This window comes from Hippocampus guttulatus, chromosome 19 (genome assembly GCF_054856545.1).
Source record: "Hippocampus guttulatus isolate MCC_2025c chromosome 19, RoL_Hgut_1.0, whole genome shotgun sequence".
NCBI classification, from domain to species: domain Eukaryota; kingdom Metazoa; phylum Chordata; class Actinopteri; order Syngnathiformes; family Syngnathidae; genus Hippocampus; species Hippocampus guttulatus.
In genome coordinates this window covers 2,362,620-2,385,976 of record NC_141279.1, presented here as the reverse complement: position 1 = coordinate 2,385,976, position 23,357 = coordinate 2,362,620, and the positions used below count along the sequence as shown (strand labels likewise).

General features: G+C 41.7%; 1 protein-coding gene and 1 long non-coding RNA gene across 4 annotated transcripts in view; one reads left to right on the top strand and one right to left on the bottom strand.

Moving 5' to 3' along the window:
* gas7b (growth arrest-specific 7b) overlaps positions 1-22,968 on the top strand; it is a 38,125-nt gene extending 15,157 nt beyond the window's left edge. For both annotated transcript variants that reach the window (XM_086137968.1, XM_086137967.1), the window contains 12 exons: positions 4,017-4,094; positions 5,568-5,656; positions 7,958-8,011; positions 11,134-11,223; positions 13,282-13,397; positions 13,598-13,672; positions 18,280-18,358; positions 18,770-18,898; positions 19,116-19,239; positions 20,749-20,828; positions 21,047-21,145; positions 21,219-22,968. In XM_086137968.1, the coding sequence (XP_085994094.1) occupies positions 4,017-4,094; positions 5,568-5,656; positions 7,958-8,011; positions 11,134-11,223; positions 13,282-13,397; positions 13,598-13,672; positions 18,280-18,358; positions 18,770-18,898; positions 19,116-19,239; positions 20,749-20,828; positions 21,047-21,145; positions 21,219-21,332 (1,127 nt within the window). In that variant the 3' untranslated portion in view covers positions 21,333-22,968. The remainder of the gene's footprint in view (positions 1-4,016; positions 4,095-5,567; positions 5,657-7,957; positions 8,012-11,133; positions 11,224-13,281; positions 13,398-13,597; positions 13,673-18,279; positions 18,359-18,769; positions 18,899-19,115; positions 19,240-20,748; positions 20,829-21,046; positions 21,146-21,218) is intronic.
* On the bottom strand, positions 13,713-21,482 carry LOC147189538 (uncharacterized). 2 transcript variants are annotated; one of them, XR_015103906.1, is made up of 4 exons: positions 21,349-21,482; positions 21,190-21,277; positions 21,033-21,112; positions 13,713-14,647 (listed from the first exon to the last, which is right to left on the bottom strand). It is a non-coding gene; the product is annotated as an uncharacterized LOC147189538 (long non-coding RNA). The 2 variants fall into 2 exon arrangements; XR_015103905.1 differs by lacking the exon at positions 13,713-14,647 and adding an exon at positions 19,233-19,580.
* Positions 22,969-23,357: the final 389 nt, after the last annotated feature.

The window sequence follows — 23,357 nt, the reverse complement described above, 5'->3', positions numbered from 1 at the left end:
GAATTCAAAGTAGCAAACAAAAACCATGACTGAAGCAAAACACGATCAACAACAGAAACATAACCAAAAACCTGACCTAAACATGACAGCAACAAAGAGACAGCAACAAGCAACAATGACCTGACAATGAGTGCTCAGGTGGGAGTCCTTTTATACACCTAATTACCCAACGACCAACAGGTGTGCAGCTGCAGGGGGAGCCCGACAGTGCCACCTGTTGGTCCCAAACCGAATCATGACAGTGGCAAAATGGCCGCCACCTGCGTTTGGGTAAAAAGTGTTTTTTCCTGCTGAATTCATATTCTACAAACACAATATTAATCAAAATACTGTGTTTAGCCCTTTAATGGGTGACCCATCAAGGAACGGCCAGAAAAATCTGATTTTTAGGAACTGAGATGTACACGTTTAAGAAAATCCACAAAAGTATTTCTGCCATATGTTGTTTTAGATATTTGTCGTATTCCATTTATAAGCATTATGTAGATTACATCTGAAAATAAAAATTTGGGGAAAATCATATTTTAAACCTGCAGTATCAAATTTGATGCAGATGATTTCATGTAATATAAAGAATGAGTCACATGATGAAAATGCATGTATCAAATATGGTACAACTGGCATTATAGGGTTAGGCTAGTTTAGGCTACAGTTTTGACTCTACTGTAAATAGATATTTTTCATCGTGGCGGTTTCACTCATTGGCGAATTCTATTTCCATTTTTATTCATGGTCAAAGTTCTTTACAAATCCCCCCCCCCCCCCCCCCCCCCCCCAATATGGTATGTTGTAAGATCGCAATACTTTCCATTGAACTTCATGCGATCACGACCAGCCTCCCACAAATCGGCATTGTTCAACCGGAAGACTTTTGTAAACTGATAACCCCCCCCCCCCCACACACACACACACATGCACACCGACCCCCCTCTAGATTGGACATTCACAAACATTTACATAAGCTCTCATGAGTAAAGTAGTGCTTTAAATTTTATTTAACCCTTTCAGGGACAGCGGTTACTACAGTGGACATATTATCATGGTATCAGGTTACAGGGTGCTTGAAAGGATTAAAGTAAAAAAAAAAAAAAAAAAAAGGGAAGGTTAAACTGTTAAACCTTCCCTTTTTGTGTGTGTGTGTGTGTGCACTTTGCCGCACTTTGTGTAGTGGTTAGCGTGTCCGGATGACAGTTCTGAGCTTTGGGTTTTGATTCTCAGCCCCAGCCTTTCTGGGTAGGGTTTACAAGTCCTCCTTGCGTGCTGTCTTTTTTTCCCGGATACAAGTCAGACTTCATATTCTGTTCCCAATCATGCTTCTTCGGTAAAATAAAGACTCAACGTTGCCCGTAGGTGTCACTGTAATTTCTAAGTATAGCTGTTTGCTTAGCTCTTAGCTAGCCATGACTGCACTGCAGGTGTGGACTTTTTTTTTTTTTTTTTTTCAAATTTACAACTCTTATCTGATGACATTTTTACTGAACAATCAACATTTATAAGCATGTTTGTGTGTGTGCTATTTTCTCTGGCCCCTTTTCAATACACTGCGATATGCAGAGCGATCAGATACCGTCCTGTGTGTGTGTGTGTCACATTGCTATAGTAACAGAACTACATGCGTAGGCGAGAGCAGTGTGTCCTTGTTCTGGGCTTGTGTTTTGTAGGGGTTTTTTTTTCCCTTCCTGTGTTGCTGGGTTCAGCGTGTAAGAGTCTCCACTCATCACTGTCTGACCAGTGGGAAACGATGAACACCAAGGAAAATAAGTCTTGAAGCACATTCTGTGATTCTCTTCACTGTTTTTTTTTTTAAAAACTCATTTTAAGCTATTTGACCTTTGATTCAATCAATCTATGTCCCGTACTCTTGTGGGTCAACTGCATGATATGTTTTGCCTCGGTGCTCAGTACAGAAAATGTCATGATCATTCAACACATTTTATTTAGCGCTTTCCAAAAATCGCCCTAAATGCTTTACATTAAGAATCAATAAAAAGAAAAGATAGTGGAGGAAGTGTGTGAGCTGGTATACGTGATGGGAGATACAGAGATACTGGTATACAGAGACGGGACAATATGAACAAAAAAAAGCAGATGTGGCTGTCGTTATACATCCGTGTACTTTGTGAAAGCTAACTTGGATGACTTCCTCCCCCCCCCAAGGAGTCAGGATCTTCTCGCATAAGTTTGTTGGTAGACAATAAGTCTCCATTCCATCTTCCTACCACGTCATGCTCACTGTTGAGTTGCCACTTTCGGATTTACGAAGTGATTTATGCAAAGAGAAAGAGGTTATTCATGTGCCGCGTGCTGTCGTTGATACTTTGAATGTGCATGATTAAGGCTCCTTTTTAGGTCTCAAAAGAGGCTGGAAGGAACCGAGTCAAATGATACGCAGGTCAATTAAGGCAATTCAGAGTGACTGACATGTTTTTGACTTCAGTTTGGTTGTGACAAGGAAGCTTGATGAGATTTACTCCTGGTACTGTACCACTTTTAAAACTGACAGGCTTTAAAAAGAAAAAGTGTTTTATTCAAATGAGTAGAAATCTTCATTTTGCATGGTGGCCCAACTTGATTAGTCCAGTTGTCTATTCGTATTGATCACCCATTGCAGGCTAACTAACAACTCTGCATCCTACGAACTAATGGGCTGTTATGGACAAAAATAATAAAATGCTCACGGACAATTTTAATGGGCGTGCTTTGCAAATCTAAAGACCAAATTTTTGAATTATGTATTTCGAATTAGGCTTGTCCCCGGAGACCTATTTTAAACTTTAAACTGGCCTGAACAAAGTTTAACATCTTACAATGGCTTAGTTGTGAATGACTGTTGCTAAAATGCTAACAGTTGGTTTGCTAGCCTATAGCAAAGAATACAATCCAATCGCCATCCTCGAATGCCGCAAACCAGCACGTTTTAGATGTATACCTCAATCAACACACCTGATTGATTCCTTGTTGATGAGCTAATCATTTGAAACAAGGTGTGTTCGAGGAGGGAGACGTCGAAAACAGGCTCGATAGGGCCCCAAGAAGACCCGCGTTGGACGAAAGCGGGCGACTTGACTGAAGTACCACCAGCTAAAATAAAAGCATTAACTCTGACCACATATTACAAAAATAATAATAATTATATATTGTGGTCAGTGTGTGAGTTGGTGGACATTAAATGTCCTAAATTACTTATATGTGACACAAGAAATGGGGTTTTCCTGAGAGAAATGCCCTTGCTTACAAAATGACTGAATTGTAGACAACAAGAGGAACTCGTGTTTTCAGGATCATGAGTTGATTCTTGGATTTAGTACGTGTTTTTTTGGGGGACTCACACTCTAGCGGTCATGAAAGATGAAAAAAGTGAAAGAATAATTTTATAAGATATATAGTAGTACAGTATATATTATTTTAAGCCCCTCATTCTTAAACGCTGCCAAATCTCCCCTAAAATCTCCAGTGTAACAGAGGAAACTCATAAGGGCGCAACTCAGAGTGCGGTTACGGTCCACCAGTTTCCCATCCCTGTTTTAGATTTTTAGCCCGAGAGCCACGCTTACTGCTCACGTCGTGCATCGAATGCAAAGCCATAGCTCTTATCCTTCCGCGAGCTGCCAGTTTTTTTCGCTCCATGCGTGTCATTTAAGGTGATGGGCTTGGCTCAGTTGCCTCCTCTGTTCAACAGCACCCCATAAAGCCGAGCCAACCGGAAAGGCACAAATTAAATAAGAGTTCTTTATACCTCGCCCTTTTTATGTAATTTTTTTTCCCCCTCACATTCTGTCAATGAAGGCAAAATTTTCCTGTGGTGAGAATGGACCCGGGGTGAAAACCACAGTGCTTCTATTCAAGAGCAGGTCGTTTACGTGCTATAATATGTCCTAAGAGGCGCTAATCCTTTGGACCCCCCCAAGTGTGGAAGAGCAAATATGCAAAACTGAAATAAAAAGCAATCTGGAATCAGAGTATCGAATCCTGAAATATGAAGTTTCCTTATTAATCTATTTCCTTATTTCCATCAGAGACAACATGGGAGAGACCCTCCAGTGTTCCCGGCACTCCAAAATCATCCCTGCGTCACAAGGGCTCCTTGCCAGCAGGTTCAGTATTTAATTTTATATATTTATTTATTTTATATCTGTCTTAACTTTTCTATCATTACAACTTCCTCATCTTTTGAGTGACCCGAGGCTCTGAATTCTCCTAAAATGAACACAGTGGCACAAAGAACCCTCTTATTCACACCACACACATAGAAAACGGACACTTCCTGGAACTAATTTTATCTGTAGCTTCAATTTGCAGTACTAAAGGCCCCCTCTCTGTCACTCTTTTGGCTCCGTCTATCTTCAAGGCTTGACGAAAACAGAGGATTCGAATGTGTTTTCAACTCTACCAGTGAAAGCTGCTCTATTTCAGATCTCTCAGCTCCATTGAAAATGACTGTTTGGTTTCATTCGTGTACATAGTATCGCACTCGCTGGGAAACGGGGACAGGCAAATACATTTTGTGAAACATGTAATGTAGATTTTTTTTTTTTTGTAGCATTTACCAACCCTCCCCCACTCGTTTCAAATCTGTTGATATCAAAATGCTAAGTTCTGTTCTTACTCTGCTCATGCGACACTTTTTGACAGTTTTGCTTTGATATCAACATTTCAAAAATTTGAATAAACGAAAAGAATCCAGCAAAATAGATTTTTTTTATCCATCCATCCATTTTCTGATCCGTTTTATCCTTACAACGGTCGGGGGGCGTGTAGGAGCCTATCCCAGCCGTCTTTGGGCAGTAGGCGGGGGGGACACCCTGAACCGGTTGCCAGCCAATTGCAGGGCACACAGAGACGAACAACCATTCGCACTCACAATCACACCGAGGAACAATTTTAGAGCGTTCCATTAACTTGCCATATATGTTATTGGAATGTGGGAGGAAACCAGAGTACCCGCAGAAAACCCACGCAGGCCCGGGGAGAACATGCAAACTCCACATATGGAGGCCGGAGATGGAATTGAACCCGGTACCTCTGCACTCTGAGGTCAACACACTAACTACCGGACCACCGGGCCGCTTTAATTTTTTTAGTACAGGTAACAAATTTTAAAATAACAAGATGAATCGGTTTGTTTTATTTTTTTGAGGGCACTTGGATGGATGGATAGAAATAATATGCTTAGTACAGAATAATGTATTTTGTTATTTCATTTTGACAAGTAACGTACAGTCGATGGAGAGAGAAGTTCTCTTCAAATTGATCAATTATTACACAACTGGTCTATTGTGTGAATCATGATCATCGTCTGGAAAATATTGATAATATGTTATGGGCTCAATCAGTTTTTGGAATTTTTTATTTTTTATTTTTTTTAGATTTTTTAATTACGGACAAACATCTGTCGAACACCTGACGACCGTTTGGCGAACATTTGCGACACCCTGACATGAACATGCATTTTTACGACCTTCCCCAACTGTCGGAGGTGTTAGCCCCTCATTGGAATTAGGGGCTCAAGTGGCACTGATATAAAACGAAATACTTCAAATAACAAAATAATTGACCTGTCTCCGCAGTGAATGGATTTCACTCAGGCGGCAGCCCCTTGCATCATCTGGAACCTCCACACAACAATATGGTCCGGAAAGGCAGTACAGACCAACAGGTAAAACACGACAGTATATCGATGCAAAAGTCTATACTCCCCGCTACCTTGTTTTATCATGAGTATTTTAACAACAGACCTCATCTGAACTTTTTGGCCCAAAAAAGTTTTTTTCATGAATGTCAAAGTACCTCATGTCCTTCATCTTACTCATCTTACTCACTTACACTCACACCTCGGGACAATTTTGAGCAGGGGTGTCAAACTCATTTTTGTCGCGGGCCATTTTGGAGTTCTGTCTTACCTCGGAGGGCCGTTACGACAGCGGAAGCGAATAAATGTTGAATCATCACATCGTATTATTACTTGTACACGCATTAAAAAAAAAAAAAAAGATGTCTCACTAGTTTTGAAATGAGTCAAGTATTTGTTCAATTGCTCAAGTGAGTGTCGACAGTGGAACAAAATGATTGAAAAATGTCACCGTTATTTATTAAGTACGACAATTTGAGATTTTGCTATAGGTTTAATCAAGAATCATGGAAGTTAACACAGATGATTTGCTTTCACGGGCCACATAAAATGACGTGGCGGGCCGGATCTGGCCCCCGGGCCTTGACTTTGCCACTTGTAATTTAGAGTGTTCCATTAACCCGCCTGTGGAAGGAAACTGGATTACCCGGAGAAAACCTACGCAGGCATGGGACGAACATGCAAACTCCACACAGGAAGGCCAAAGCCGGAATCAAACCCTGCACCTCTGCACTGTGAGCCCGATTGGCTAACCAGTCGAGCATTCCACCCACAAATTAAAAATCTTATTCCACTCTGAAAAAAATATATATATTTATTTTGTCAAGTGGTCCATTTACTAAAACGAATGTATCTGAATCCAGATGGTTTTATTTTGTGGAACCAATTGAGGAAATGAAACTATTTGTTTCCAGTGTAATAACCGACTTTATTACACCTATATTCAAAGATGAACTCCAAAGCTCATGTCTGATGACAAAGATAATGAGAAATGTTTTTTCCACATTGAAACATCCCTTCCCTCCGTCCTGTCCTCACGGGGGATGCCGACGGCAATTAAAGTATAATTAATCCCGCCTACACTATCTGTTCCAGCGATCATAATTAACAAGGCAAATGTGGGTGCAGCAGCAGCAGCAGCAGCTTCATAAGATCCACCCACCACTTTGTTTCACTTTGTCTCTTTATATTTACTCCTTTCCTGCTCGTCACACCCCAGACACAACAACATGAAAATAGTCCTCTGGTTCCTCTTTATTTTATTGTTTTTGTTTTTTTTTTTTAATAAACAGTTAGACGCTCTGGACTTGAACAGTATGTCCTTTCATCTTTTCTCCACTTACTGTCATTTCTGATCATGAAGGAATATGGGAAGTACTCTGAGAGCACATTTGCACTCTTAGATCTTTACAGTTAACTAAAGATACATTTTCATCCATAACAAAGTGTCGTTTTCTCCGGCCTGACATTAAATAACATATTCATATCAGATGAGAGTCGAAAGAATGATCAGCCTCTGGACATGTTCAGTTATTCGATTTTCCAGGCTTCATCTAAATTACTGTCAACATAAATTCAGATCAGATCTGGATTCAACTTGATGTTGATGTAATTTCAAAAAAAAAATTTGAATCCATTAACTTATGCTTGAAATATAAACACAAATAAAAATGTCAATGTTCCCTTATAAGTATCAGCGTGACAAATGCATAGACGGGGGGATAAAATATAGATTCAACTTTCGAAAAACTGATGTTCATCTTCTGACCTTCCTATGTAGACCAATAAAAAAAAAAAGATCTTATTGTATATGAAATTCAACACAGTTTGATAGAGAGCGACCTCAAAATACGTATTCCGCTATTAACCCTTTCGGGGACTGCGGTTACTACCTTCGGCAGCTTATCATGTGATCAGGTTACAGGGTCCATGTTAGGGTTAATATAATAAGGATGATTTTTTTTTTCCTCCAGAATATTTTAGGAAAGTATACATTTATAACAAAATACATTGGAAATGATGTTTAAAAAAAAGTTACATTTCTGAGCATGAACACAAAACTCACATGGACACTCAAACCCAAAATAAGAGCTGCACTCCCTTCACTTCTCTGCACACCAAAACACACGCGCACACACACACACACACAGAGTCACATCATGCATACACAGCAACAGAGGCAGCGGCGGCGAGAGCTCCAGATGGATTTTAAAGGAGGTCGCCACTAACGACATTTGTATGAAAGTGACCGTGTGTGTAGTGTGCGGAGCAGTCATGTCTGACATGGAGGATGGTGGCTTTGATGGACCGTCTTTCCTCTCTCCGCAGAGTCCCGGACCAACGTCGCCCACCAAGAAACAAAACAAGGAGACCACGGTGACGGTGAGTGGGAACTCTTTCCAAGAGCAAACTACGCCTCTCTTCAGTAAACATCAAACATCTCGTTTAGTAACCAGCGGGGGAGTACATTTCAAGTTTGAAAAAAATAAAATAAAATACATGCAGACATTCCTTTTGGGATCTTTCTTTCCACCCACCATTATAACTGTTGTACATCACCTGTGTGTGCATCATTAAAATGTAGGTACATTTCTTCCACTGGGCTAGTACACAAAGCCGATTTTTTTTTTTTTTTTTGGTGTCTCCCTGAGTGTCTTTCGTCTCAATTTTCTTCGTTCGCTCAAGTTTTTATTGCTTGCTGTCACTTGTCTGACCGGATTGTATTTTTCAGACTGGAAGTCGCTTTGGAGGATAAATCGCGTTTTTGGAAGGAGGGAGGAGGGAATTTATTTTACAAAAAAACCTAGACCATGAACAGAAGAGCTCAGATTTGCAACCAAAATCCCCGTTCCCGAATCGTGGGTGTGTTTGTAAATAAGCTATGTGCATGCACTGCTTGACTCTGACCGTTCGGCAACTCAGAGCTCTGTTCAAATGTGCCCCGTACGTCATTCTGAGCGCTCCAAAAAAGGGGAAACCAATGACTACGGATGGAAAGAGTTCAAGCGCAAGCTGGTGATTGGTTTATAACATAGACAGGGTTCAAAATGTAAAGGGAATGGAGCTCTGCCTTTCCAAACACACACACACTACCTCTTCGAGTGGTGTTAGGGCATCAGAATGAATTTCCAAACACACCCCCTGTTGATGTCAGCGAATGATTTCCGATAGGATTCGAAACATCCGCTTCTCAAGACAGACGTGTTTTTCTTTCTAGTTGAAAATGACTTTCCATACTTAGAATCCCACATCCCATTGTAGCCAAAGATAAAATTCTGGTCGGTTCTTGCTACTTTTCCTGCTGTCAATCTCTGTCATGGTCGAAGCCACATCCTAAACTAGCAATGCGACACACATTCGTTGCCAGGACTACATCTTCTTCTTCCGTTTCTTCTTCTACTTTCTTTCGATGGCTCGGCAAGGAAGTGGCAATAATGCATCCAAAATGTTTGCCAACCTCCAAGAGAAAGTCGACACCACTCGGGAACGAGCATTTTGGATGCCAGTGTGAGCTCTAGTTTTAATATAGACATCTCACACCTGTCGCAGATCGAGCCGAACTATGACTAAAAGTGCGATTTATAGTCCGAAAAATATGCTACATACACAATGACGTTAGCCTACGCGGAATCGACAGGATTGACGTCAGATTTACAATAAACGGCAGAGATGGGTTCTGATTTATTGGGTAATCTTTTTTGGAGGTTTCTCTTTATCGGCTGATCGTTTCAATACACGCTTGTGCTTCCTAAGCAACCAATGACACGGTATCAATTCGCGGATTAAAGTCATTGTACTCAAGTGGCAACTTCATGCTTGCGTTTAAAAAAAAAAATAAAGTTTTTAGAACATCAAGATATAGAAAAAAAAAGGAGGAAGCCTCATTTTTAGATTCCTCATGTCCCAGTGGAATTGTTAACTGCCTCATCCCGAAAACAAGCTACCAGTTTATGGGGGAAAAAAAAAAGCAAAAGGATTGCAGACTGAGGCTAACGCTACAAATCTGAAGGCCCTTTGATGTAACAGACACGGCAATAAATCAAGCAGGCCTTTGGTTGAAACTCTGCATGTGCATCAAACGGACTCCATGCGGTCAGCCCGGTTTGTAAACCCAAAGGTTTACGTCAGAAAACCTTACCTAACACGCCGTCAACAATGAAACAAGCAGCTCGGCTGTTGACAATAAACCTAACGCAATAATAGACTTTGATCGAAGAAAAAAAAAAACAGTATATGACAACGATCAAGCAACGTTTTTTTGTTGTTGTTTTTTTCCTCCGTACAGATGAAAACAAAACAATCGCAGGTTGAGCTAGGAAGCTTCGGTTCCAGTTGAAGCGCACAATTTACCGACTGAACATAACTCTGCGGTAATTACCGAGCTCTTCGCAGCAGACGGCCTTGTACCTCAAATATTTCATCACTGCGGCTGGAATAACGAGAGATTAAAGGGCAGTCTTTGAGAATCTGTTTTTCGAAAATGTTCTCGGCGTAAAGTACTGATTCACATCGCCGCAGTTTGAGTGACGGAAGCTGAGAGCCGCAAACGGTCGCTTCGGTTTCTACAAGGACAGCTTGACTGGATCATTTCCACCGATTCGGGCTCTTCATACTTTTCTCTGATCTCCTAATTCAATTTTATGAGGTCATCGGGGAATATTAAAGGAAGTTTAGAGCTCTATTTTTGTGGCCAGTGCAAGTCGAGTTTGGGGCGCGGTCTCGACCAAACTTGATCTTATGATGCTTGTTTATGTCGTACTCGAAGGCAAGCCTTGCGCAAGATGCTCCCAGTCTTGCCTGACCTCGTTTGAACTCTAATGTTCTGCACCTTTATAGACGTATACCCCCCCCCCCCCCCCCAGTCCCCCATTTGACTTCTGACTCTGAACTTGTGGGTATGAATGTTCCCACCACAGTGGTGAAACATTACATTTGTTGTCATGGGATCTGACTTCATACCCTCACAGACAAGTGCTTGTTGCTGCAGTTCCATCCGAGGGATTCTTTCAATTTTTTTTTTTTCCTTTTTGCACTAGGAAACATCCCTCTGGCTTTCTTGAAGGGAGGGAATTCCTAAAACTGTCAATTGTTGTCTTTGTCAGCATATTGGATACCATCCAAGTCTGATTATCTAAATCATTAGTTCTCAAATGGGGGGGGTAACGCTTACCCTTGAGTGCTACGCCAAGGCGCTTCAGGGGCTACGTGAGATTTGATATTGTATTTAAAACAAAGCATCAATGCAGAGAAAAAAAAAAGAGCTTGACAACAGCATTTGGCTCCCCACCACTAAGAATAACAAAGATCCAGAAAAAAAACGGTGTCACTAAATGCAAACGCACTCAGTTTTCAGCAACTTTTAATGTTGACATTTGCTAATTTTATCGCCTCTTTGCTAATTTCGAAGATCACCTCCGTATATTTTTTCCAAGATGGCTTTGTATAAATTACCCATGGATCTGCCCTCTTTGTGATGCTCTCTTGATCTGTCTCACTCTCCCCAGATTAATTGTGTGACTTTCCCTCTGCCTGCCACCATGTCAGAACAACAGCTGCTTAAACCAAACGAATGGAGTTACTGCGACTACTTCTGGGTGAGTCCACCTTCCATGTTTTTCGGCATGCAAAAATTGAAGTCTGTTTTGGAAGCACAATCACCATAAACAGACACACAACTACGAAATCCAAACGTCGCACGGATAGAGAAATAAATGTCTTGTTTTAAATCTGCCAAGCAGAAACAAATCACAAGAATCCCTTTCGACTCTGTATGGATTTCCTCCCTTCCCTTTGTTTCACTAAATAACATCCCCGTGCTCCCATGTGGACATATACGACACCGTATCTTTTCATGTTACCTTGACAACTATGCACGCCGAGCATCAGCGTCAGCTTTTCGTGAAAATTACTTGAGAGGTTAGGCCGGATAATAGATTGCGTTGATCTAGAGGGCCAGCACGAGATCCCGCTGGCCTCTGACGCTCTGCGTACAAGTCGCCATCTCCCGCGGTGTAACGGTAATCTCTACCATGTGTGATGGGTGGTGCAAACACACTGCGGTGAATCTCCAACCCGGTTTTGTTATAATGCGTCTTTCAAACACAGAGGGCTGTAACATTGTTAAGCATCACTCAGTGGAGTTCGTTGATGAACCCGTTGGTGAGTATCAGGCCACTTCCTGGTTCTCGAATGATCTCTTCAAACAAATGTAGGCCAAGGTCAAGGTTCTGTATTTATACGTAGATTTAAATGTATGCATATGTAGACATGGAATACATTTGTAAAGCGGAAACTGCTGCACATATTTAAAATAACACTGTTTGCACAATGAGGTGCAAATGTCCAGCTCAGCTCATTTCAAAACCCAGTGCAAATAAATGTTTTTTTAACAATAGTGACTGAAAACACTTCATAGATAAAGCAGAGTGAGGTTTCAGAGTTTAGGTCCTGCAACCGCGAAATGCCCTGTCACCTCTGATTTTCAGCCTTGGACGTGGACAGGTTAGCAACAACTGGTCACATGACCGCAGGGCTCTTATTGGAGCATACAAACACAACATTCCGGGCAAGTATACAGTAATACAAATTAAATCCATCCATCCATCCATCCATTTTTTTGATCTGCTTTCTCCTCACAAAGGCCTATCCCAGCTGTCATCGGGTAGTAGGCGGGGGGACAACACCCTGAACCGGTTGCCAGCCAATCGCAGGGCACACAGAGACAAGCAGCCATCCGCACTCACGCTCACACCTCGGGACAATTTGGAGTGTTCAATCAGCCATGCATGTTTTTGGGAATGTGGGAAGAAACCGGAGTACCCGGAGAAAACCCACGCAGGAACGGGGAGAACATACAAACTTCACACATGAAGGCCAGAATTGGAATTGGAACCTCTGCACTGTGAGGTCGACGCGCTAACCAACTGTAAAATAATCAAATGAAAAACAATCATTCCTGAGAATTCCCTCTATCGGTCCAAACAAGAAACCCGTGATCAGCAAAGCCGAGCCATGATTAGAAAAAGGCATCATATCGACCATTTGAAGTAACTTTTAAGTTTACCATGTCATGATTTATCGAACGGGGAGGTTATCTATTCATTATAATATGATACGTTTCGAAGAAGCAGTAGTTACCGTAGCTTGGAACGAAAGCCACAACTCCAGCACAACATTGTTTTGTTTGTATTGTATCCCGATTAGGTTCAGAGTGGCTCTGTCATCACCACGGTGACCCGGGTCTGCTAGTTGCATGGAGTGATTACAATTTATTTATTCTTTTTTTTTTTTAGTTCAATTCCCTTTTAGTGTCCAACCGCATGGTTACTGTTGTCACGACTGCGGGAGCGCTGTGGATAGCGCCTCATGCTGTGCAAAGCTCTTTATTCCGTCGGAGGAAAGAAAAATGTAAATAATATGTCGCCGCCAGCTTTCAATGCATTGTTTTGAATTCATGATGGATGGATTTTTCTGAGATTTGACCGACGCCTGTTAAGTGTGGCAGCTCGGAATCTGATGTTAAGCCGCTGCCCGTTTTGCTGACTTTGCCAGTGATAAAACCCGCCAAGTACGCCGCGGTGTGACATTCGCATGCTTGCCGCAAAGTGTTTGTTCAAAGCCTTTCTCGTGTGCTTGCTGTGTTTATCTATTAGACCGATAAGAAGGATCCCCAGGGCAACAACTACATCACCGGGTTTGAAGTTTTACTGCAGAAACAGCTGAAAGGGAAACAAATGCAGAAAGAGATGGCCGAATTTATACGGGAGAGGTACCTTCTTTTTCTCCATTCCTCTTTTCGGCTTCTGTTATGCTTCATTCTCCGGTTGCTATGCAAACCGGACAGTCGCAAAATGTGGTTTCCCCTTTTTGTGCGACATCATTGTTTTGCACAACCCAGGAAATGCACAGTCATAGAGCGCGTTGTGCAAAGGACACAACAGGTAACGAAACTCTTTACTTCCCTCTCAGGATAAAGATAGAGGAGGAATACGCCAAGAATCTCTCCAAACTTGCCCAGATCCCGCTAGCAAGCCAGGAAGAAGGGTGAGTTAACCTCCCCCATGAGTGGTTTGTTCAAAAGAAAGTAAAATCTTCTCATCCTCAATGCAGGTGCACCCTCAATGTTTTATGTACATTTTATGTAACATTGGTTCACTGTGAAACATAATTAATTGAGTTATCAGAAGTCTTCACATTCATTTGGCTCAAAAACAAATATTTTGATATTTTTTCAAAACACTTTTTCAAGTCAAAGGTACCATCGTTCATATAATTACATATCATTAGTGATGTGATGAGCAAAAACTGGTTGGAATTAATCTTTTTGAGTGGCACAATTGATGTGAAAAGCTGTTGGCTACTGCGGCTGAAAAGTATTGGGATCATCCAAAACCTTGCCCACCTTCGACTAGAATCAAGTTTGGTCAACAAACGCTGTAGACCTTATAAACTGGAAAATTAAATCGCGAAAAGAAGTCATGTGCTTTGTGTTGCCCCAACAATATTTATTTATATAAAATTCTGATTCGTACTGTGAGTGGGGAATCTGAATTAAGCGGAAAAATCCACCCGTTATTATCCATCTCAGGGGGCGGCGGCCATTTTGCCACTTGCTATCGACTGAAAATGACATCACAGTTGCTCGGGGCTCAGGTAACAACCAGATACGGCTAAGCTTCAGAAAACAAGTGAACCATGATTGCTCGTTGCCCGTGATGTCATATTCAGTTGATAGAAAGTGGCAAAATGGCCGCCCCCTGCTTTGCGATCATTTACTCATCAGACCACAGGCCATGTTGCCATTAATCCAAAAATTAACTCGATAAAATAGAAGATCATCGTCAGAAAATGCTTGGGGCTTGACCGCATGGCAAGCCACGGTGTGAAAGCCCAAAAACTTCCACCACATAACAATGGAAGAAGCTGGCTGAATACCTACTCAAGATGATGTGGCTCAGGTGAGGGGATGTGTCTCCGCCTCTGAGTGAGTTCGGCCCCGCCTCCTGACACACTCCAGCACTGCAAGAGAGGAAGGAGAGAGCAAAGAATGAGAAAGGGAAAGATTAGGAGTCGGCAGAGCAACATGGCAAAGGCCAAACAGAACCATGACACTCTTCGCAGGATGCAAACAATACTCGATTGACATCTGTGACATCTAGTACCTTGCAGTATTCTTTTTCTTCTTTTGGAATTTCTCATGGCAACCAAGTCTCTGCCTGAATTTGGAAATGTGGGGAAACACATTCCAGAATTGTTGTCTTTTGTTTTTTTTGCCGAACAGGCAACTACAATTATTTATTGAAATGAATTTTGCAATGAAACTATTCCATTGGTCGAGTTAATTATGATTAATATTGTAGTAAAAGCGGGCCGCTGGTCAAAAGGTTCGCGTGTCGACCTCACAGTGCAGAGGTCGTGGGTTCTGCGGCCTTCCTGTGTGGAGTTTGCATGTCTCCCTGTGCCTGTGTGGGTTTTCTCCGGGTTCTCCGGTTTCCTCCCACATTCCAAAAAACATGCATGGTAGGCTGAACGACCCCTCAAAATTGTCCCTAGGTGTGATTGTGAGCGCAGATGGTTGTTCGTCTATGTGTGCCCTGCGATGGGCTGCCAATCCTCCTCTATAGACTATGAAGAAATAGATGAGTAAAGTAACTGGATTTGAACAACGGGGATATTAGTTCATGGGATACAACTGTAAGAGTGAATTCTGGTTGCCAAGAAAACAGTTGTGGGGAGAAACGAGTTTGCAGCTACTCATCTTTTCACTAGTCTGCCAGCAGTGGGATATCACGCTGAGGTGGTGCTTTATTGGCTTCTCAAAGGGGACAAATAAACATGGAAACAGTCGGTACAGCAGGCTGAAGGTCATCTTTTGGGAGACAGAAGAAGCTGTGATTTAGTGCTCGCTACCTACGGCACGAGTGATAAAGTCTTTTATTGAGCGATTGGAAACTGAGAAGAGGAGTCATCCATCCATCCATCCATTTTCCGAACCGCCTGATCCTCACTAGGGTCGCGGGGGGGTGCTGGAGCCTATCCCAGCTGTCTTCGGGCAGTAGGCGGGGGACACCCTGAATCGGTTGCCAGCCAATCGCAGGGCACACAGAGACGAACAACCATCCACGCTCACATTCACACCTAGGGACAATTTAGAGCGTTCAATCAGCCTGCCATGCATGTTTTTGGAACGTGGGAGGAAACCGGAGTACCCGGAGAAAACCCACGCAGGCCCGGGGAGAACATGCAAACTCCACACGGGGAGGCCGGAGCTGGAATTGAACCCGGTACCGCTGCACTGTGAAGTCGACGTGCAATGTGGCACAATTGATATGTTCCCATCATCAGATGTAGTGGAGCCTTGAATCTGTTTTATGATGTTTTTCAGGCTTGGGATTATTTGAGAAAGATTTCATGTTTCATCCACCGCTCAACACTTGTGCGGGTAGTGTTTTAGACATTCAAATGTTTCAACTCACTTATTTGTCATGTTCAAATGCAAAGAATTTATACTCGTCGCTGTTTGGTCATCATAACATACTGTAAATGTTAAAGTAGGGTTATTATTGTCATATGTTTTTAAATTTACTGTATTTTCCGCATTATTAGCATTCACTTTTCTCAAAAGACGACAGGGCACCTTATAATCCGATGGATCTGTATTGTATTCCCCTTAGTGTATCTCCATCTTGCATAATGCAATCGCAGCCACTATTGTAGCTTCTATTCTATGCGCCTTATAATGCGCCCTGTATATGAAAACCGTTTTAAAATATGCCATTCATTGAAGGTGCGCCTTATACTCCAAAGCGCCTTATAGTACGGAAAATACCGTCGTTATTATGTTCTACTTTTGAGTTAAGGGTTTGGGATACATAAGAATAGTATCTACCTCATGCTATGCTTAAAAACTACATATTGACGGTGAGGTTTACCCTTCCCCCTAAACTGCTCCCATGCGTGTAAGATGCCGAAGTGGGCTGGAATTGTTCCATACAGAACCTTGAGTCAGTCTGCCCACACTCAGAAAAGTGTAACACAATACTTTCATTATGTTTCTCACCCAGGCCCGCTGTGTTGTCAAGGACAATTGCTGTTTTGTTGCTTGGGCCCTGCCATTCGACTGCTTCCAGCCCAGTACCAGCTCTCAACATTTTTTTTCTGAATTTACCATTTGTGTGATAGAAATGTGATCACAAGGAATGTTACCGCATTTTATTCCTCCCAATCATGCAATGTCTCTGTCCGTTTGGATGACATAAAGAAAAGAATCCTGCTGAATGCCTTACTGAAAGCATATGACAACACATGGAGGCAAAAAAAAAAACATTTCTGCCTCGGTTATATTCCGCTGAAAGTAGCCCGTGTGGTTTTACATGCACAAATATGCCTTAAAATGATCCATATTTTCTTCAAGCTTTGGGATTGCTCAGTAATCATCTGACACACTGACATTTCTTATTTGTAGTTGCGCAAATTCAGCTTTGGTGGCTGGTCTCGGCAGTCAAAAATGTAAACCATTCCATTTTAGTCTCATTTGTCTGCTTATGTAATGTTTTGATTTACAACTCAGCATTTAAGATTATTGCTTGGGGACCAAAATATGGAAAATAGGACTGGTAGTCGGGGAACACAAACTCCCGCATATCGCTCTTGGGTATGACACAGCGTGCCGAAACCCTCCGTTCTGGAATCTCAGACTGTCCCTTGCCTGTATTGCTATTCACGACATTGTTTCGATTGGATGTAACCAATATCGGTGATCATATATGATCAACCATCTACGGTGGAACCGGAGGTTCAACTTTTCCCATAGGAAATAATGGACATGTAATAAATCTATTTCATGTCAAACCTTCACAAAACCTTTCCAGACAACATTAATGTTGACTGTAGGACAGCTGATGTTTTGTGTGGCTTTCTTTTTCGAGGAACTATTACTCTCGTCCCTAATTGTGTGACTGGAGTTAGGAGCATTCCAATTCACCCTTTCGGGGACAGCGGTCGCTGCAGTGGACAGTTTATCATGTTATCAGGTTACCGGCTGTATGAAAGGGTTAAAAGATTGGAAGGACTTATTTTTTTATTAAAATCTTGATAGCTTTTCGAAAGTTACTAAATGACTGTTTCGGTATGGTGCGAGCTTTTAGAAGCTACTCTGGGTGTACTGAGACAAATGTCTTCCTCTGAGGGATAAACTCTGAAACAACCTGCTTCCCTAAAGTCATCTGCCTCTTCCCCCTCTCCTTCCTATTTGCGCTCATTAATAAACATCCACCTTCTTTCTGTCACAACAAACGTCCAGTCTTGCGAAAAGACATGCAAAATCTTTGCATAATATGATGAGCTAACTTATCTTTGAGAAAGCACAACATCTCCTTGTGGTTATGTAGCCCAAAGTTGAGCCACAAGGCAAGGAGCGGATCACATGTCTCATACATCCTAATTATGTGCTGAACTGCATTTGGACCTGCACCTCTCCAGATTTACTGGTTAGTGGTGTAGCTGCTGAACTTTTGCACCGACCCCTCGACTCATCCGCAGCTGTGCGCGCTCACCGTCATCTGCCGCACTCCTCCCTTTCTTCGACACTTTCTACCCTTTTTTTTTTTTTTTTAAACGTAAAAGTGTGTGTGGTCCCTCTCTCCTCTCAGGACGTTGGGGGAGGCTTGGGCCCAGTTGAAGAAAAGTCTGGCTGATGAAGGGGAGGTTCACCTGAAGTTCTCCTCAAAAGTAATTGACAGTTTTCTCCAACACGTAACCTATACGCATGCATATATATATATATATATATATATATATATATATATATATATATACATAGTCTTTTAAAACATCTGTGTGGAAGTTTTGTAAAGATCTGAAGCCTGATGCAGATAAAACCTTTTAATCGGCTGCACATGCTAGCTTGAGGATTCCCAAATTTTCCAGTGGGTCCCATTAATTGTCATTATTACTCAAGCCTTGTGAAAAAGCCTTAAATGTCAAAAGGTATGTTTTTAAAGAAAAAAAAAATCACAGCAACCCATGGCCGTTAACTCATTCACTCCCAAAGACGTTTTTAAACGTCTTTTCAGACTTGGTCTAGAATTGGCTGGTACTGAATGAGTTAAGAAAACCACTCTGTTTTATGCTGTGGTTCAGCTGCAGAGTGAAGTGGAGAAACCTTTGCTGAGCTTCAGGGAGAACTTTAAGAAGGACATGAAGAGGTTCGACCATCACATTGCGGACTTACGGAAGCAGCTCGCGACTCGCTATGTTTCGGTGGAAAAGGTAGACACACTTTTATGAGACAGTTCTCTCCTAGTAACCGAATGTCACACGATTGAAATCCTGAATTAGCTAGCACTGAATTGTATTTCGGGATATCAGAGTAAAGATGTCTGAATATATTTCACTGCCACACTTTTCATATTCCAAGAGTAGTCTGAAAACTTTTATTTATTTTTTCTTTACATATTTGGGTGTCTATAACGCGTGTACCCTTTAGGCCCGTAAAGCTCTGGCTGACAGACAGAAGGAATTGGAGTTGAAAACTCAGCAGCTGGAGATCAAACTCAATACCAAGACTGAGGAAGACATCAAGAAAGCCCGCAGGAAATCCACTCAAGCAGGTCAGAGTCGGGGGAGGGGTGGGTCAAAAGTCACACTCAGCTGTTAACTTTTTATCAGGTAGACCAAAAACCTCAATTGCCACCTGCATCGCAAAACAAGTGACACAGTGGCAGTTAGCATTTAATAAATATGTCGATTCCATTCTTTTTGTCGGATCAGAACACGATTATTTCTGCAGCATACGTCCACTTTATCTTTAACGGGAGGCCTGCACACCCTTTGGAGGAAACGTTCGTATCTGTGATCTTGTTCTTTCGGTCACAACCTGCAGATCTAGATGAGGGTTGGACTGTCGATCGACCGGTGATTCGAGCGCATTGCTTTTCTGCATGACGACAGACTGATAAAGACACAATGTTTCAAGCCACATGTGAAACCGGGAACGATCAACAACGTAATGGGACGCATACATCAGCATTCTCATCAAGCTAAAGTATTTTGTCAGATGCCAGTTACACAAAAGGGGAAGTCAACACAAACATTTCTTGACAAAAATATGTTCTGTGCACCTCCACTAGTTCAAACATGGGATTCTGATTCTGATAGTGTTTGTGGAATATGAATTAAGTGGCACAATCCATCTGCTTTTAGCTAGCTCAGGAGGGCGGCCATTTTGTCACTTGCGCTCCACTTGCGCTGGATACGAAAAGGGAGCCCTAAGTGTTAAGAGTACAAATGAAATGTCCATCCGGCTTGGATTGGGCTCACTTTGTAAAAGTGCATTTTGAATAGCAACACATTTCCGAAAAAAAACGTGTCGCTCATAGGAAAAAGCAGATGTCGACTCTCTCTGTGCCATGTGATGTCATGACTCAGCCAGGCACCGACCGCATGCTGTCACAAACAAGTGTGAATAGCCTCCATCCATGGAGTCTCTGTGTGCGGACAACAGAGCGCAGTCTTCCCTGCTCTGTGGCGCTTATGCGACGAAGGGAAAAAAAAACAGCAGCGGTTGTTGATGCCGCTCGTTCGGTCTGCTTGCCTGCAATCACTTGAGTGTGAGGGAAGAGGCGCAAAGAATGATACCGTAACAACTACAGTAGCTCCCATAATAAAGACTCATTTCTTGGACCGTGCTCTCGTTATGTGTCATTTACTTCTACTCGGGTTTTCCCAGTACTGCATCGTGTTTTTGTCGCCTTATGACAAGTTTGACTGTACTTCCTGTTTTGACAAGCGGTTTCTGTATTCTGTGTTTTTTTTTTTTTTTTTTTGGTTTACTGTAGTTCAGCGAGTTTTGTGTATCACAAATGAGAACACTTTTTTTTTTCTCCAAGGCTCATCTTATAATTGTCACTTTTTAATCAAAATCAAGAGCGTTCAGTTTTTCTTTCTTTGGGGAGGACAAGTTCAAGTTGGAGTAAAAAAACATTTTGTGAGGCATCGGATATTAAAGTTCAGGCACTTGACGATTATTCCAAGTTGTCTGATGAATTTGCTGTTGAATCGCACAAATCTAATGTGCAACATGTACACATGTTAAATCTCCATTTTGTTCTTGTTAATAGGAGATGAGCTCATGCGCTGTGTGGACCTATACAACCAATCGCAGTCCAAATGGTTTGAGGAGATGGTCACCACCAGTCTGGTGAGTTTATGTGTGGATCTCACGATTTGGGGAATGTAAATAACGACGCTAGGAATCTACCAAGCATAACAGTGGGTAAACATTTACGTAAATGACAGCGTGTGAACCCTTACAGGGACAGCGGTTACTACAGTGGACAGCTTATCATGTTATCAGGTTACAGGTGCATAATGACGCTTTTTCCATGCCCTAAATGTGACCTACTGTATATTCTGCAGGAGTTGGAACGGTTGGAGTTGGAGCGAGTGGAGATGATCCGGCAGCACTTGTGTCAATACACCACGCTACGACACGAGACGGACATGTTCAATCAAAGCGTATGTTAGCTCGAGACCAGATTTTGTGCGGTCGACAGGTTTACTTCAGACTGCTGTTTCTGTTGTTGTCCAGACGATGGAGCCGGTGGACCAGCTTTTACAGTCCGTGGACCCCGCCAAAGACCGGGAGGTCTGGGTGAAGGAGAATAAGACGGGAGACATTAGGCCTGTGGACATCGAGATATAAACTGTAAACAGCTCACCTTGGAGGCAAGGCAACATGTCTGCTTGACCTTGGTGGGGGGTGGGAGTTGATGGTGTGTTGGATCACTAAAGCAGCAACGATCCTCATTTGACTTTACACACAAAGGGTGGTGGCGATAACCTTCCATCAAGAACCTGCTGAAGATGATGTCAAGTTCGTGGTCAGATCAAGGCAACTTTTTCTTTCTTTCTTTATGCAAGCAAATGGAGACTTATAGTGATGCAAAAGACTTTATCTCAAGGATAAAGAAAGCCCCTCAGTGGACAATGCACACGTGTTAAATTGCCCCCTTTTTGTCATGCTGCGTTGGATGTAAAGTTGCTGTTTTTAAATGTGCTTTTGCTCTGTGTGAACATTCTCACCCGTGCGACTTTGGGCTTTATTGGCAGAAACAATTGAACGGATGCCGCGGAGCGAATTGCATTCCGAGCGATGAGTGTTGTAGCACCGTGTACACTTTAATGGCTGATGTTATACTATGATACGTCACATGCAGTTACTGACCCTCTCCCCTCACACTGTTGCTACACCTGAAAGTATTGCATGAAGCTCTGCATCGGTGGATGCAGCCATTAACCATACACATTCACAATACCTTTTGACTGATGTGTTTTTAGATTAGTGATTTCATTTTTGACTACCACTACGTTAGATGTTTAAAAAAAAAATATATATATATATATATATATATATATATATATTCCCAGGAGATGTGTTTTTGAAGCAATACAGGGACAAATACTTCATGGACATAAACAGAAATCGTATCACAAAAATGGCTGAGGCATTAGAATGGAAGTAATCCACAAGTTACTGATGTGGATATTGAGTAAATTGTGCATTTGTAACCAAAATATGAGTCTTCTAGCTGTATTTTTTTTTGTATTCGTCATTGTACTAGTTTTCATTTCAGTCGAATATAATTTTTACAAGGATGAGTCCAAATGTTTCAAACATCATTCTCATACCTAAACCCTACGTGGCATTTCCATATATTGGTTGTACTGTTCTGTAATTTCTCACGTTGAAAAAAATGAATCAAGTAACTGTCTGTTTTTGTTGACTGATATGGTCATTTGTGTACGTACAGTATGTAGTCATACTTGCTAAAAATTGCAGCAGATGTTAAAGCAAATTAATATATTTTTGCAATTATTATCAATTGGAAATTATTGGGCAGCAAGTTGTGATCAGCCAAGCACTGACGACAGAATGAAAATCTGTTTCAAAAAATTATTTGAAAAATCTACAAATTGCAAATTTAGAGCCAAATCTGTGAATCAAATTCAGTGAGAAATGCATTTCCTATCGGCATTTATTATGATCGGGGACCATGGTGTAAAGTAGTAAGGGGAAAATGAAGCTTCATGAAGCACGAGAGATATTTTTTAACTTCACAAGATAGGTTCAAAGATAAAGGCCAGTGCACTCGAAATGTATTAAATTTCCACTACATCTTTAAACCAAGAGTGCCCTCTAGAGGAGCCCAAAATTATCCCAAGTGCTTCAAAAAGTTCGATTTGTTTGTCAGTAGTGTAAAGGTACAATGTACATGTGTGATATGCAATACTGAAGCGAGTGAAGGATGTAAAACAAAAAGAATAAAAGACGACCAACATATTTGTGTGGCAAATAATATCAGGTTCAGTCTGAACCAAATAATGTTTTTGGATTCCAAAACTGCAGGCTCAGATAAAGTGTGATCACTAAATATTTAAATACTTATTAAAGAAAATCGCACAGACAAAGTATACAACAAAATCGCTGGTCACAAGGAGCCAGGAAAAACAATGCATGAAACAAAAGGTGCTTGCAAAGGCTAGGCTCAATGGAACAACGAGAATACACAAACGAAATATCTTAAATCCAGTAACACAAAAACAATGAACAAAGTCACAAATGCAGACATGCTAACCGGAAATAAGCATCAACTTCCGGAGTGATATTCCTTAAAATAATGATTATTCACAAACAAACGCTCGAGTAACACTTCCACACAGGTAAGAA